A 13,254-nucleotide genomic window follows, 5' to 3' on the forward strand; every position below is an offset into this window, starting at 1 on the left:
CATTTCGAATGTGGAAAGGAATTACAGAATGTTTCTGGATTTGCGAATGTACTCAGTGTCATCCCAACCACTGCCCATCTCCCAATGCCACTTCAACACCCAGATAGCCAAATATGAAACAAAGTTGGCAGGCGAACACGGTGTGCTGCAGCAGCAAGCAAACAAACTGGATCTGATTACTGAGATAACTTTAGATTCTACCCGACCTTAAAACGCTTGGCATCCATTTAAAAAGCAATTGAAAGCTGAAGACGGTTTAGAGCCCAGGAGGATTTTAAGCCAAGTTGGCTAATTTTCCCCTGAAGAGGTAAGCACTGAGCTTCGGCTAAGGTTAGCTAAGCTTACCTAATTTGTCATGGCTACTAGTAGGGATGGGCATTTAAAGTAATTTCAACATTCAAGGACTCTAATTCATACTCTGGTCTGTGTGCAACTGAGTTATCAGGGCAGCGAGTATTTGAGATACCCAGCCGGTGAAGTGATCCTGACTGGCTGGCTAACGTTCTAAATTCTCCAATTTGTATGCTAATTTTCCTCTTCTTTTAGAGATGAATCAGCCAACAACCTTGACAAGCCAAAATCATCTTGGAAGTCATCACTAACACCTGACAGCAACCCTTTCAGCTCTGTCTCCAGGCCTCCACACTCCACCCTCTCAGGTACCACTGTATAGAGATGCTGCAGCTGTCCAATATCCATCACCCTACACTCTTCCTGATCCATGATCTCACTGAACTATCTGTGGTCCACAAAAGGTACTTCAAGCCATATTGAGGACCACGCCCCTGCATGTAGCCCTTCCTTGCAGCAGCAGCAGCAGCAGCAGCAGCAGAGCAGGTACATGGTTATCAATCATACACTCTTTCAAAATGTACTGACTTTGAACTGTACTGAACCACTTATATGCTCCGCATAAAGGGTCTCAATTTGTTTGCAGCTACATTGCTTGAACTGCTTGGTAAAACTTCACTACCAAAAATATTTGCTATCTTCTTTTCTTTAAATCTGCATACAGTCCCCTCCACAATGATTGGCACCCCGGGTAAAAGACAAGTAAAAATGCACAAGTCATGGGAAAAGTGTGCTGACCTTCATAAGTCAGGGAATAATTTTTAAAAATAGCTACTCGCCATATCTACCATTAGGGTAATCATTTAAAAGTTCACATCAACTGGAACTGGTACAAACTTGCTTGGAAGAGGATCCAAGTTTATTTGGCCCCCATGCAGTGATTAGGATGGTAAGAGGCAGAAAACCCCCAAGGATCACAGACCAAAGTAGCATCTTGGGGTTACCAAGTCTCCAGATTGGACACCTATCTCCTAACTCATGACACACTCCCAGTGCTCCAGGAGCGTAGGGAAGTGTTTATGCAGCCCAAAGTTGCATTGACTTTAAAGGGGGAATGTGGTAAACTCCTGTGAATGATGAGTCTCCATTAGCAAATGAAGGCAAGGGCTGGGGGAGATAGGCCGCCCATTGACTTTAACAGTAGATAGCGTGTTGAGCCATTTTCAACCAAACATGGGAATTTTGTTACCATAATATTAACACCTGCATTAATGTGTGTCATCTCAGTTCAGTCATGTCATTTAGCTCACAGCTCAAAAAGACATTTTAAGGTGAAGTTCCACTTAAATGTTTATCCTCCTCTTATCAGCATTCTTGTCATTTCTTCACTTTTGTGACATAGGTCAGTCAGTGCCAAGAAAATCTGCACATTCTGTGACAAACCATTAGGCAAAGGAGCAGCCATGATCATCGAGTCCCTGGCGCTGTGTTATCATTTGACTTGTTTCAAGGTAAGAGGTCAAACTGCTTTCATATGTGGAATTTAAATCTAGCTGGACTTTACTAACTAATATGCAGAAATGACTATAATCCATAGTCTGAAGTTAAGTTGAATTCCGTATGTGAATCAGATGTGTTTTAGTGTTTTGTAGTGTAGTGTACAGAAACACATCTTTTCTTCTTTGATTCACATTCACGTGTGCCATTAAGTATGGACCAATGCACTGTTACCGCCATGTGTGCCAGATGGTATGTTTATCCATAGCTTTCATGGCGCAAATCAATGTTTTTACTGTTTACAAAACAACAAACCGTACTGAAAGTGAAAGACACAGGCAGTGTGTACCAAGGGACAATGTGCCTTGATAACTAAACACATTTTCAGTTCATTCCCAATGATGGGTGTCCTGATACAGTGATTTTAGGAGTTCACTCAATATGACACTATTTAAACGTACGTTCTTCTGCCGTGTTGTTTCAGTGCAGATCTAGTCGTACACAGAGGTGGTTTTGCCTTTTATCACTGGTTGGATGCCAACCCTGCTCTTCTTAATGCCCCACTGACTGTTTCACACACTGTTTCTACCATAGTGCAACCAATGCAAGTCCGAACTTGGTGGATCAGAAGCTGGGACTGAGGTCAGAATCAAAAATGGACAGCTCTACTGTAACTCATGCTACATACAGCTAAAAAGTAAGTCTCTTGTTGATTATTTGAAAATATCTCTCACAAGGTGACTTTATTTTTGAAAGTCAATTGTCCCCACTCATTAACCATTAATCAATATCCAAGCAGTTGTGTACAATGTTCCCCCTCAGTGTGTCTACCGCACGATAAAGAGACCATAGTGATTGGGCACAGATTCATTAGCCGTCTTTCCAATTCCGGGGGAGTGAGCTAGTGCATGCCAAGGTCAGTTGTAAGTTCCGGGGCTTGATCGTGCCCCCTTGGGGCTTCCTCTGGGCTTGTGGCCAGGGCCTTTTGGCCACCAATGATCCTTGGGCCAAGCAAGGCTTTCTGGAGCAGATGAACAGAGAAGCTTCTGATAATAATAATAATAATAATAATAATAATAATAATAATAATATACATTTTGAATTAAGAAGAACATCAGTAACTGGAGATGCATTTCCTCAAGAAAATCGAAGTGTGATTGGGCGTCAGCAGCAGTTTTCTAATGTAACCCATGGATACTAACACTCTATGCACTGTGATTGGGCGGCAGCAGCAGTTTTCTAATGTAACCCATGGATACTAACACTCTATGCACTGTGATTGCGCGGCAGCAGCAGTTTTCTAATGTAACCCATAACACTCTATGCACTAAGAGTAGGCCTACTGAAGTCATCAAACATAATCTATATATATATATAATATATATATATATTAACCTACTCGTGTGTGCCTGGCGCTGACAGCTGTGTAGCTTGTATACACTATAGACACCCTTATATGACATACAGTTATATGCAAAAGTTTGGGCACCCCTTTGAAAATGACTGACAACAATTAAATACAACCCCTGTAGCAAATAAACATTAAACAATGAGGCTTTCTTAAAATGTTAACGCTGTATTACTTTTTAGATCACAAACTTACAAATAGCATATAACATATTTACAGTAATTGTGGCATGTGCAAAGGTTTGGGACCCTACTTAGACAGAATGTAGTGACACTCCTTTGGTAGATATCACAGTTTGAAAATGATTTTTGTCTATTCTTGATTTATGAATTTTCACCCACTCTTCCTGGCAGATCACTTCAAGTTCTGAGTATGTTTAGGGTGTCTTGCTTGCACATCCTGTTTGATTTACACACAGATTTCCGATCATGTTTAACTGTGGGGGCTACATGGCATTATATCATTTTTGTTACTTGAAGTACTTCATATTGTATTTTGAGGTATGCTTTGAATCATTGTCCCGCTGTAGAAACCAGCATCTTGTAGGCTTCAGCTCCCTGCTTGACGTCTACAGCCTGAATGTGCTGATATTTACTGGAATCCATTCTTCCCTTTATTCTTTATTCGTATGATGTGTCCTGTGCCACTGGCTGCCACTTTTTTCTCCAAGAGCACCTTGTGAACACCTAAACATTTTAAAGATGAATTTTTTCATTCCTTTCACATTCCTTTTACAATAATCTTGTTTGGTAGTAAGCTGTTACTCTGGCAAATGCAAATAGCTCGGAATATAAAAAATATAACTGTTAAAGGGTTGACAGCTCATGCGGTGCAATCATACTCAAATCATGAATGCAAACAATTGTGTGAATAGTACACAAAATCTATTTGACCAACTATTTACACATTCTGCTCATGTTTCCTGCATGGAGCAAAGTGCCATATTTCAAATCTGAAAAAAAAAATGCCATCATTGTTTCCTGGTAACTGATGAAACCATTCTTCTTTTACACAATGGTCATTCTGGATCCCCTACACAGCCGGGCCTCCCACTGTCATGTGATGTTCTTCACAGAAAGCAGTTTGAGGAGGAACCAGCCAAAAGAAAAAAGAACCCTGAACCTTGGCGGCAACACCTGCTTAGTAAATTCTGATGTTGTAGTTAATAATGGCTATTGGACCAGATGGCGGTACAATAACACTGTGGTGATGGTAAAATACTGCACTTGGTTGTTGATCAGCTTTAGGGTAAAATAATACCATTGGATTGTCCTTCAAAGGATTTATCAGTGTCATTAAGTTAGAGTTTAATTCACTAGATTCTAGACTTTCAATAGATTTCGTGCCAGGACAGTCATGTGATGTTTGGATATTTGATTGTATTTTCATAACTTATGCAGTTGACCACTTACTAAATGAGAATCAGATAAATTAATAAATGCTTGTATGAAAGTGTTAAAATTGCTTGTACAAAATATTTGAGAAGTGTATTGTGCAGGTGTTGTTTCAATAAAATATGAATCTGCAGTGGTATTTCCTGTTACTGCGTAAATAAATGATTTTGATGACTTCAGTTTGATGACTCCAGTTTTCCCTTCCATGTGCTAGGGTTCACTTCTCTCCTTGCTCATTTCAGACTGTCTTTCAACTTGGCTAACAGCCGACGGGTACATGGAGCAGTTGTCAGTGTTGGAATGCCATCCAAACAGTCTAGTTGGGATGAAATGTCTGTTCTTAGAATATTTGTCTATGCTTCAAAAGAGGGATTATAAAATAATATAAAAGATGTCATAGACTGAAAAGTTTGGTCAAGAATCGTATAGGAAGAATTTCTGTATACACTGAAATGATTTGTAACATTATTTGTTTTAAGTGCTTGTGTTAAACAAAAGTGTCGTCTGTAAAACAGAGAGCACAGTATAACAACGGAGCAGTCATGGAGTGACTTGAAATCTGAATCTGAAATATCATCATCATCATCATCATCATTATTTATTCAGGGATAATTGACTGAGCACAGGGCTCTTTTGCAGCAATGCCCTGATTGAGGCTACATAATACAGAAGAACAATAAATAAACAAACCATAACAAAACAAAACAGACAAAATAAATAAACAAAACACATTAAACAACTCAGAAATTAAGTATACAAAAAATATGGATTTCTGAAATTACTAATTCTGGGGTGTTCAATGAAAATACAAAATTCTGTTCATAATGAAGGGTTCATTTTCCCATACTAACCCTGGTAATAGCTCCTGCCAGCTTACAGTATTATCACTACCATATGGTGCCTAACGGCTCTGCCACCACTATCTGGAAAGTATACCAGAAATCGAAGGGTTAACCAGTTATTAAGCGGAGGTCTACATAATGGTAGCAAAATGCCTAAAGGTTTTGTCATACTGATAGGCTGGCCACTGTGACAAGTGATGAAGTAAAACTAGGAGGACACTTGAAGATATAAAATTATTAAATTATTGTTTCAGACACTTCATGAACTGGCTCCCCTCTGTTAGTATGCTGTAAATAAAGAGTACACCTCAAACTTCAGGACTCCTGACTCTTTGTCTAGAGGTTTTCTACGACATAATCACTGGCGTCTACAGGCAGGATACGGAAAAGGATGAAAATATTCAGAAAAAGCAGAGGAGAAGTTTGAGCGAGGGAGCAGCCTCTGGGCCCAAAAATGAAGGTAAGACCATTTTTGTCTTGTTAGAAAGAGAGAGGGTTGGTTTCGGTGCCTCTGATATAATACAACAATTTAGTAATAACAAATGACACACAAAATTGCTTAAAAAACTTAAACATTTATTTAACACCGTTATTGTCTGCATTGTCTCTGTTTGCTTATTTATATTTGCACTTTGCACTCTACTAATAATTTTAAATAAAAAAAAAAATGTCCACAAGTGATCAAAAAACGAATGCGTATGTGCGTAATGTGCGCATGCTGTAATGGTCAAAGTCACATGGTCACAGCATAGATCTCTCCAATCACGTTTGTAAATACAACAGCGGGCTCAAAACGCACCCCTGGGGGGAACCTATGTTGAGGGTCAGCGGCCCAGAGGTTACACCACCCTCTAATCAAAGCTATCTGTAGCCCATTAGCAAATGCAACTGTTTGTTTCTTATAATTATCAAATCAATCGCTTACCATAGCAGATTGTTGACTTGAGATGAGAGGAGAAGTTCATCAATCCCGTCTTCATTCTCTACCTCAGCTAACAGCAGGTGCTGCTGGCTTTGCCCGCTTGAGAATAGTTCCGCTAGCTGAATATTAATGGGCCTTATTCTCTGAACATATTCAGGAACATTTTCCTACCAACCCAAATATTTTCTTACGAACTTCGTAAGATCAACTCTAAGAAAGATCCCCGCCGGATTCATGAACATGTGGAAATGTGTTCTTAAACCTCCAAAGTGTTCTTAGCTGTGCACTGATTCCTAAAATGCACGCACGTTCTCCTTATAAGGGCATGTAACTATAGAGCCGTGTGCACACAGAATCCACAGGCCTTTCTTATTGTTTAGAAACAAATGGGACCCTTTCAAGTAATGTGTGGGATCAACAGAGGTGTAAAAAGTACTGAAATGTTGTACTCAAGTAAAAGTACAATTACTTTGATGAAATTTTACTTAAGTACAAGTAAAATTACCCATCTAAAAATCTACTCAAGTAAAAGTAAAAAGTAGTTCATTTAAAATGTACTTTAAGTAAAAGTTACTTAGTTACTTTCAACAACTTGATGGGGGCCGCTCCTATATAGTGCAAAAAAGGACAAGGGGTCATAAATCCAATACAAAAACTAGTTATTTTTTATTAAAGGAGAATCTTTAGAAATATAAGTGCAATGACATTAAACATGTCAAACATTAAACATGTCAACACAACATTTAAGAACTTTTGGGAGGACATGTCAAGACATGACAGCTAAAATAAAAAGTTAAAATACCGCTGCCCCACTTAAACTTTGGTTACTTTACTTGTGTCCACCTTTAGAGCATTAGTCTACAAACTTCTTGTTGAGTTTGAGCAGCAGCTGATTTTCAAGATGAGTAGAGTTCATCCGGGCTAGCTTTGCATTGAACAGCAATCCAGCACAGCTGAAGAGTCGCTCGCACGCGGCCGAGGCAGGTAGGCCAGTATTGAGTTTCAGGGACAGTTTTTTGATATTCTGAAAGGCGTTCAGCAGATCCATATTGACTGAGACACAGGCTAGGTACCCTTCTAACTCCCCTGTACCTTCTGGACTTCATTGAGGAAAATAAATCATCTTCATCTGATGAATGTTGTCCAACTTGCTCCAGCCTCCAACATCCGGTCAAGGTGTTGTCTGACATAGACTAGACCTGTAGAATGACAAACAACATTTCTGACAATTAAGTATTGAGCTGCCATCAAGATTCAAGAGTGCATCATAACACAGAAATAGCTATAAATAGCTACTTGAGATGACAGACCTACAGTATACAGAATTATAGCATTATTTTCTATTTCTACATGCATCACAATTCATAATCCTCAATTCTTGCTAACCGGGACCCCTTAGCATGAACATGAAAGACGTGCACGTTGCAAAGCCACCACTTATCGTTATCAATATCTGACTAAACATCGTGATAAATTGCAGATAACGACATACACATTGACTTGTCCAACTGTCTGAAAACGATGGTGTGCGCATTCACATTGTTCTGTTTCAAGGCATGGGAGGCAGCCAAATGATTAGCCTAATATCAGTTTATGTGGTGTATTTCATTGCTGATGACTGATCTGCAGTTTTTAACACAATATGAGAGACTGAACATAATAATTCTATGACCTGAAACGAATGGAAGACAGGAATGGTATTATTAGTCTATTGGATGACCGCTGTCGACGTTAGCATACTCAGGTCGGTTGCAAGTGCTAGCCAAAATTAGGCTACTACCTACTAGTGCCATGAAACGCATATTTTGCTTAATGGAGCAAAGCTAACTAAATGACAAAAACGCTGTCTGAACTACTAATGGAAAGGGACAAATAATGTACTTACCAACACATGCTTGCGCAGATTTGAAGATGAATTTGTATAAGCAGAAAGTTCTGACTGACGGATTAGGCACAGTTTACACAGCATATAGCTGTTGCCTCTTTTACGTTGGAAGGCAAACTGCTTGCTGAGATGTGGCCACGGGTTTTCTTCATCTTCTTTAATTTCAACTGGCGGAAAGTTCGGTGCTTCAGCTTGTTGGTGGTCCGCAGCTTGTTGGTAGTCCGCACTATCATCTTCCTCCATATCTATCTCTCGTGACTCGGCACCGTACTGGTGCCTTGCATCGACTCCATCATCCACTCTATGCAGCATCCACCACTGCAGTGAGCATTGTGGTGCGCGATTCCTGCCTTGAACTATGTTTTTCTTTTACTCAGTAACGGATGTCATTTCCAATGTAGCGAAGTACAATACTTCAGTCAAAATCTACTTAAGTAAAAGTAAAATTACCGATTTAAAAAACTACTTAATAATTACAAAGTACACAAAAAAACTACTCAATTACAGTAACGTGAGTAAAAGTAATTCGTTACTTTACACCTCTGGGGATCAATTATTATTATTATAATTACTGTAGCACTTAACAGATTAGCCATACGTTACAGCACAATAATCAAATCAGAGAATTCTATGATTGTTGTCATTTATTAACTAACATTTGATGATCGTGTTTTGCAGTTTCAGAGGTTGATTAGTCTGGTTTGGTGAAACTACAGAAGAACACACTGCCCCTGGGAGCTATTTCTGGTTTCTATGCCTCTACATCCCTTTTTATCCTTCTCTCTTCTCCTCTTCCTGCACTCTGACTTCCACACCTCTGATCTGAAATGCCTCCGCTGCTCACATGTCACCCAGTACCTTTCTGCTGCACCACATACCCTACAGAAGAGTCTGCCATCTTGGGAAACATGTTGGCCACCATTCTTGTATACATCAGGGCTGTGGAGCAGAGACATGGATGCCTCACTTGGTTTTTGGCTGTCTGAGATGTGTGGCTCAGCAGTATCAGGAGAGTGTTTCATGGCTGGAACCTCACTCTCAGGATGGGAAGTCTGTTTGTTTGAAGTCCTCTTTGTTAAGGTCTTCACCTGCATCCCCGCCCCTCTCTGTTCCTCATTACTACTTCGTGTTTGCTTTCTGTCATCTGAGACCGATAGCCAGCTCATTTGCTTCAAAGGACTAGCTGTGATATTTTGGCACTGATTAGATCTTGTTTGTACGGATGATAGTTTCTTTCCTGAATTGGCAGTTGAAGCTCTCGCCTTTCTGTATCTGGAGGGGACCTCTTGACGTAGTTCTGCCATAAGATCATGCCGTCTCTTGAGCTGTGCTTGCCTTGCTGCATCCATGCACTTCGCCTTTCTCCATTGGCGCCTCCGGAAACGCACCAGTTTTGAAGCACTGCCCTGGGATATTCCCGACAGCTGCACCAGCTGCCGCATTGTGCAGTGGTTAAGGTCAAAGGCTCCTCTCTTCTTGCGAACCATCTTAATACCTCCAAAAAGGACACGGAAGAAGAGTCAGCTGGTGAAGCAGAAAGCTACCTGAAAGTGGCAACCAGACAATAGAGCTACCTAATGCATTGTGACATCATTGCCTAGACCTCACCAATGTTCCATTTTGCATCATAACATCATAACATACAGTGCCCTCCAGAATTATTGGCACCCTTTAGTAAAAATTAGCAAAACATGATGCGAAAATCTTTCATACTAAATATTCACAAAAATATAACCTTTAATTGAAGTTACATAAATGAAAGAAACATTAAATTATTATCATGAAACAAATATTTTTCTCAAAAATATGTGTGCCACAATTATTGGCACCCCTTCATTTAAAATGTTGTGCAGCCTCCCCTTGTCAAGATAACAGCTCTGGGGGACTGATGGCCATGGCAAAACATTTATTCTGCGGTTGGTGAACCATTTTTGTGTAGATTTGGATCATTGTCCTGCTGGAAGGTCCAACCACGGCCAAATTTAAGCTTCATGGCAGAGGCTGTTATGTTTTCATTTAATATCTTCTTGTATTTAAAGGAGTCCATGATACCATGTATCCTAACAAGATGTCCAGGGCCTTTGGAAGCAAAACAGCCCCACAACATCAAAGACATCAAACCATACTTCAAACCGTGCTTTTCTGTATGGCTGTTCTGTATCTTTCTATCTACGCCAAACCCACCTTTGATGTGTGTTGCCAAAAGGCTCTATTTTGGTCTCATCTGACCATATAACCGGGTCCCATTGAAAGTCCCAGTAACATTTGACAAACTGTAGGCGCTTTAGTTTGTTGTTGATTGACAGCAGAGGCCTTTTTCTGGCAACCCTGATGTAGGTGGCATCTGATGGTAGTTTTGGAGACTTTCTAAACCCAAGACTAAACTAACCTCTGCAATTCTCCAGCTGTGATCCTTGGAGATTATTTTGTCTCCTCATGGTCCACCTGTCGCTTTAAACTTTTAAATTATTGCCATGATAGTGGAAATGGGTATTTTCAACTGTTTAGAGATTTTCTTATATCCATTTCCTGATTTGTGCAGCTTAACAACTTTTCGTCGCACATCGTCACTGTGTTCTTGGGTATTTCCCATAGTGATGAGTGACTAAGGGAATTTGGCCTGTGTGACACTCATATTTATACCCCAGTGAAACAGGGAGTCATGGCTGACCACTTAAGAGTTTCTAATCAAACAGGTGAACTTAAAAATGTAAAACATGACTGGAAATATATTTCAGTTAGATATTAATTATTAGATGTTCTAGGGGTGCCAATAATTGCGGCACACATGTTTTTTTTTTTTACTTCAATGAAAAGGTAAGATTTTTGTGAATATTTTGAGTAAAATACCAAGAGGATAAACAGCAAAGACATTTTCATAGCCTGGTTTGCTTATATTCACTAAGGGTGCCAATAATTATGGAGGGTACTGTACATTTGATTCTGTTTAATTTTAAGGATTTGGCAGACACCTTACAAAACCTTTGATTAAACTTAAAAAAAGATAAATAACAATAGTAAGAGATTCAGCATTGTGCATAACAAATTGCCTAACAATATGAAAGTATGAGATTATAGTATTACTTTACCACTACCACTTTTAATAAGTATAGCTGCAGTATAGGTCAGAGTAGTTTGAAGAACTCAGAACAAATCTGGAGAGGCTTGAGTTTGAGAGATGGGAGGATGCATGTAGCATGTAGCATGTAGCATGGCATGTAGGACCCCATTAAATAACTGTGCCTGTTAACCAGTCTATGTGATCCAGGAGTCTAATCAAAGAAAGTCAATAGTCTCAAGATGGTTAGAAAGGGGACGTATTCTGAAAGCTATTTGGTCATCTAGAGTGCCTACCAACCCAAACCCTCTGAAATAAGACTACCCAGTCAGTTTGTTTTGGGCTGCCTAGATCAGGAAACGTGCGATTCAGCGAGCCATTCAGATTTGGCTCTAGCTGGACCGTCACAAGCGTCACAAGGATGTTTGTGCTTCAGCTTCAACTTCTTTACCGGTAAAAAGTCTGCGTATACCCATTTTTTCCTCACACTGACTGGCTGTGAGCTAGCGTTTGCAGTGACCCCCATTAATTGAAGAGAGACCCATCAGCCAAATATACACAAGTATTTCTAATTATTTACATTTCTAATCTGTGCATTTTCTCTCTGAAGTGCCTGTTATTGTCTTCTGGAGATGGTCAGGTCCCGAATGGTAAGCACCCAAAAGGAGCAGTGACTGTAGTGTAGGCCTACTTCGCACACTCTTTGGTTAATGGTATTTGCTAAAAGCTCATATTATCATCGAATTTGCTGAACAAAGTTACTCCTGCTAGCTGACTTAGGGTCTATTTAACTCATGGCAAGTTTTCTCCCCACACACAGCTTTGGTCTTGTCCAAACTGAACCCTCCCCAATCCCACTCTGAGGGAACTCTGTTTCGCAGTCACTTGCTGCTGTGGAGGGCACTCTGAATGCAGGAGGAGGGTGTGATACACAGTGGCAAACTTTGGGATAGTTTGACAGGAAAGGGAAATAGATGTCAGACTCCTTTTCATTGAAATAACGAATAAAATACCTTTCATATATAAACATCATAAAATATATGTTTTGGGGACCCCGGCAAACTGACTTTCCCACACGTTGTAATATGCTATACCACACATATTGTATTATGTATGTCTACTTCTTTTTGATATTCAGTGTTTTTCTGCATTTGCTGCCAATGTCAGTTGCACTGATATCTTGTAAATTGCACATTAATAACAGTAATAACAATAACAAATACAGCCATGTGGCCAGAAAAACAACTGACAGGTTGCTGCATGGACACGGAAAAACTGTTGTATGTAAATGCATACAAAATCCCCCAAATCGATCAGTTTTATTGATTTGGGGGATTTTGTATGCATTTACATACGGCAGTTTTGCCATTTACATACAACAGGTTACAGACAGCGTATGTTGTATCGTGCAGTGTTTCTACCTTTTCCTTTTCAGGAGCCTTTAATATCAGCTAGATAACTAGTTATCATGTTATGCAAATGGAACTCTGCCAATCGTTTAATGTTATTTAAAGGTTTCCTCTAGCTAGCTGGCATAGCAACTAGGCAACCATAGCAACCAAGTAACACCGTTTGCTGCATAACCTGAAGCAAAGTTTAATTTCTCTTGAACATGTTAATTCAGTGGTTGCCATGGGATCTATTAACAATAAGACTTAAACATTTAGTGTCCATTCCCACACAGAGCCATAACACTGAATACATGCTAAATAAATACATGGTTTTCACTGAGTGGGAATGAGGTGGCCTATGTGTGTGTGTGTGTGTGTGTGTGTGTGTGTGTGTGTGTGTGTGTGTGTGCATACGTATGTGTGAGGAGAGGTGTAGCATATTTGCTTGAAAGACTCATCCAATTTACGTGACAGGATGATATAACATTGAATATACTGTGGTTAATACACATGTGCGGTCAATACACAGGTTTGTTTTATAAAATTACATACAATACTGTAATGCA

General features: G+C 39.8%; 1 protein-coding gene across 3 annotated transcripts in view; it reads left to right on the forward strand.

Annotated features, from left to right (window-relative positions):
* The window catches only part of LOC105896584 (LIM domain only protein 7-like), a 28,251-nt gene extending 23,482 nt beyond the window's left edge, over window positions 1-4,769 (forward strand). For all 3 annotated transcript variants that reach the window (XM_031561488.2, XM_031561478.2, XM_031561474.2), the window contains 5 exons: window positions 547-659; window positions 756-837; window positions 1,694-1,802; window positions 2,383-2,485; window positions 4,237-4,769. In XM_031561488.2, the coding sequence (XP_031417348.1) occupies window positions 547-659; window positions 756-837; window positions 1,694-1,802; window positions 2,383-2,485; window positions 4,237-4,259 (430 nt within the window). In that variant the 3' untranslated portion in view covers window positions 4,260-4,769. The remainder of the gene's footprint in view (window positions 1-546; window positions 660-755; window positions 838-1,693; window positions 1,803-2,382; window positions 2,486-4,236) is intronic.
* The last annotated feature ends 8,485 nt before the right edge of the window (window positions 4,770-13,254 follow it).

This window comes from Clupea harengus, chromosome 2 (genome assembly GCF_900700415.2).
Source record: "Clupea harengus chromosome 2, Ch_v2.0.2, whole genome shotgun sequence".
Classification (NCBI taxonomy): Eukaryota; Metazoa; Chordata; class Actinopteri; order Clupeiformes; family Clupeidae; genus Clupea; species Clupea harengus.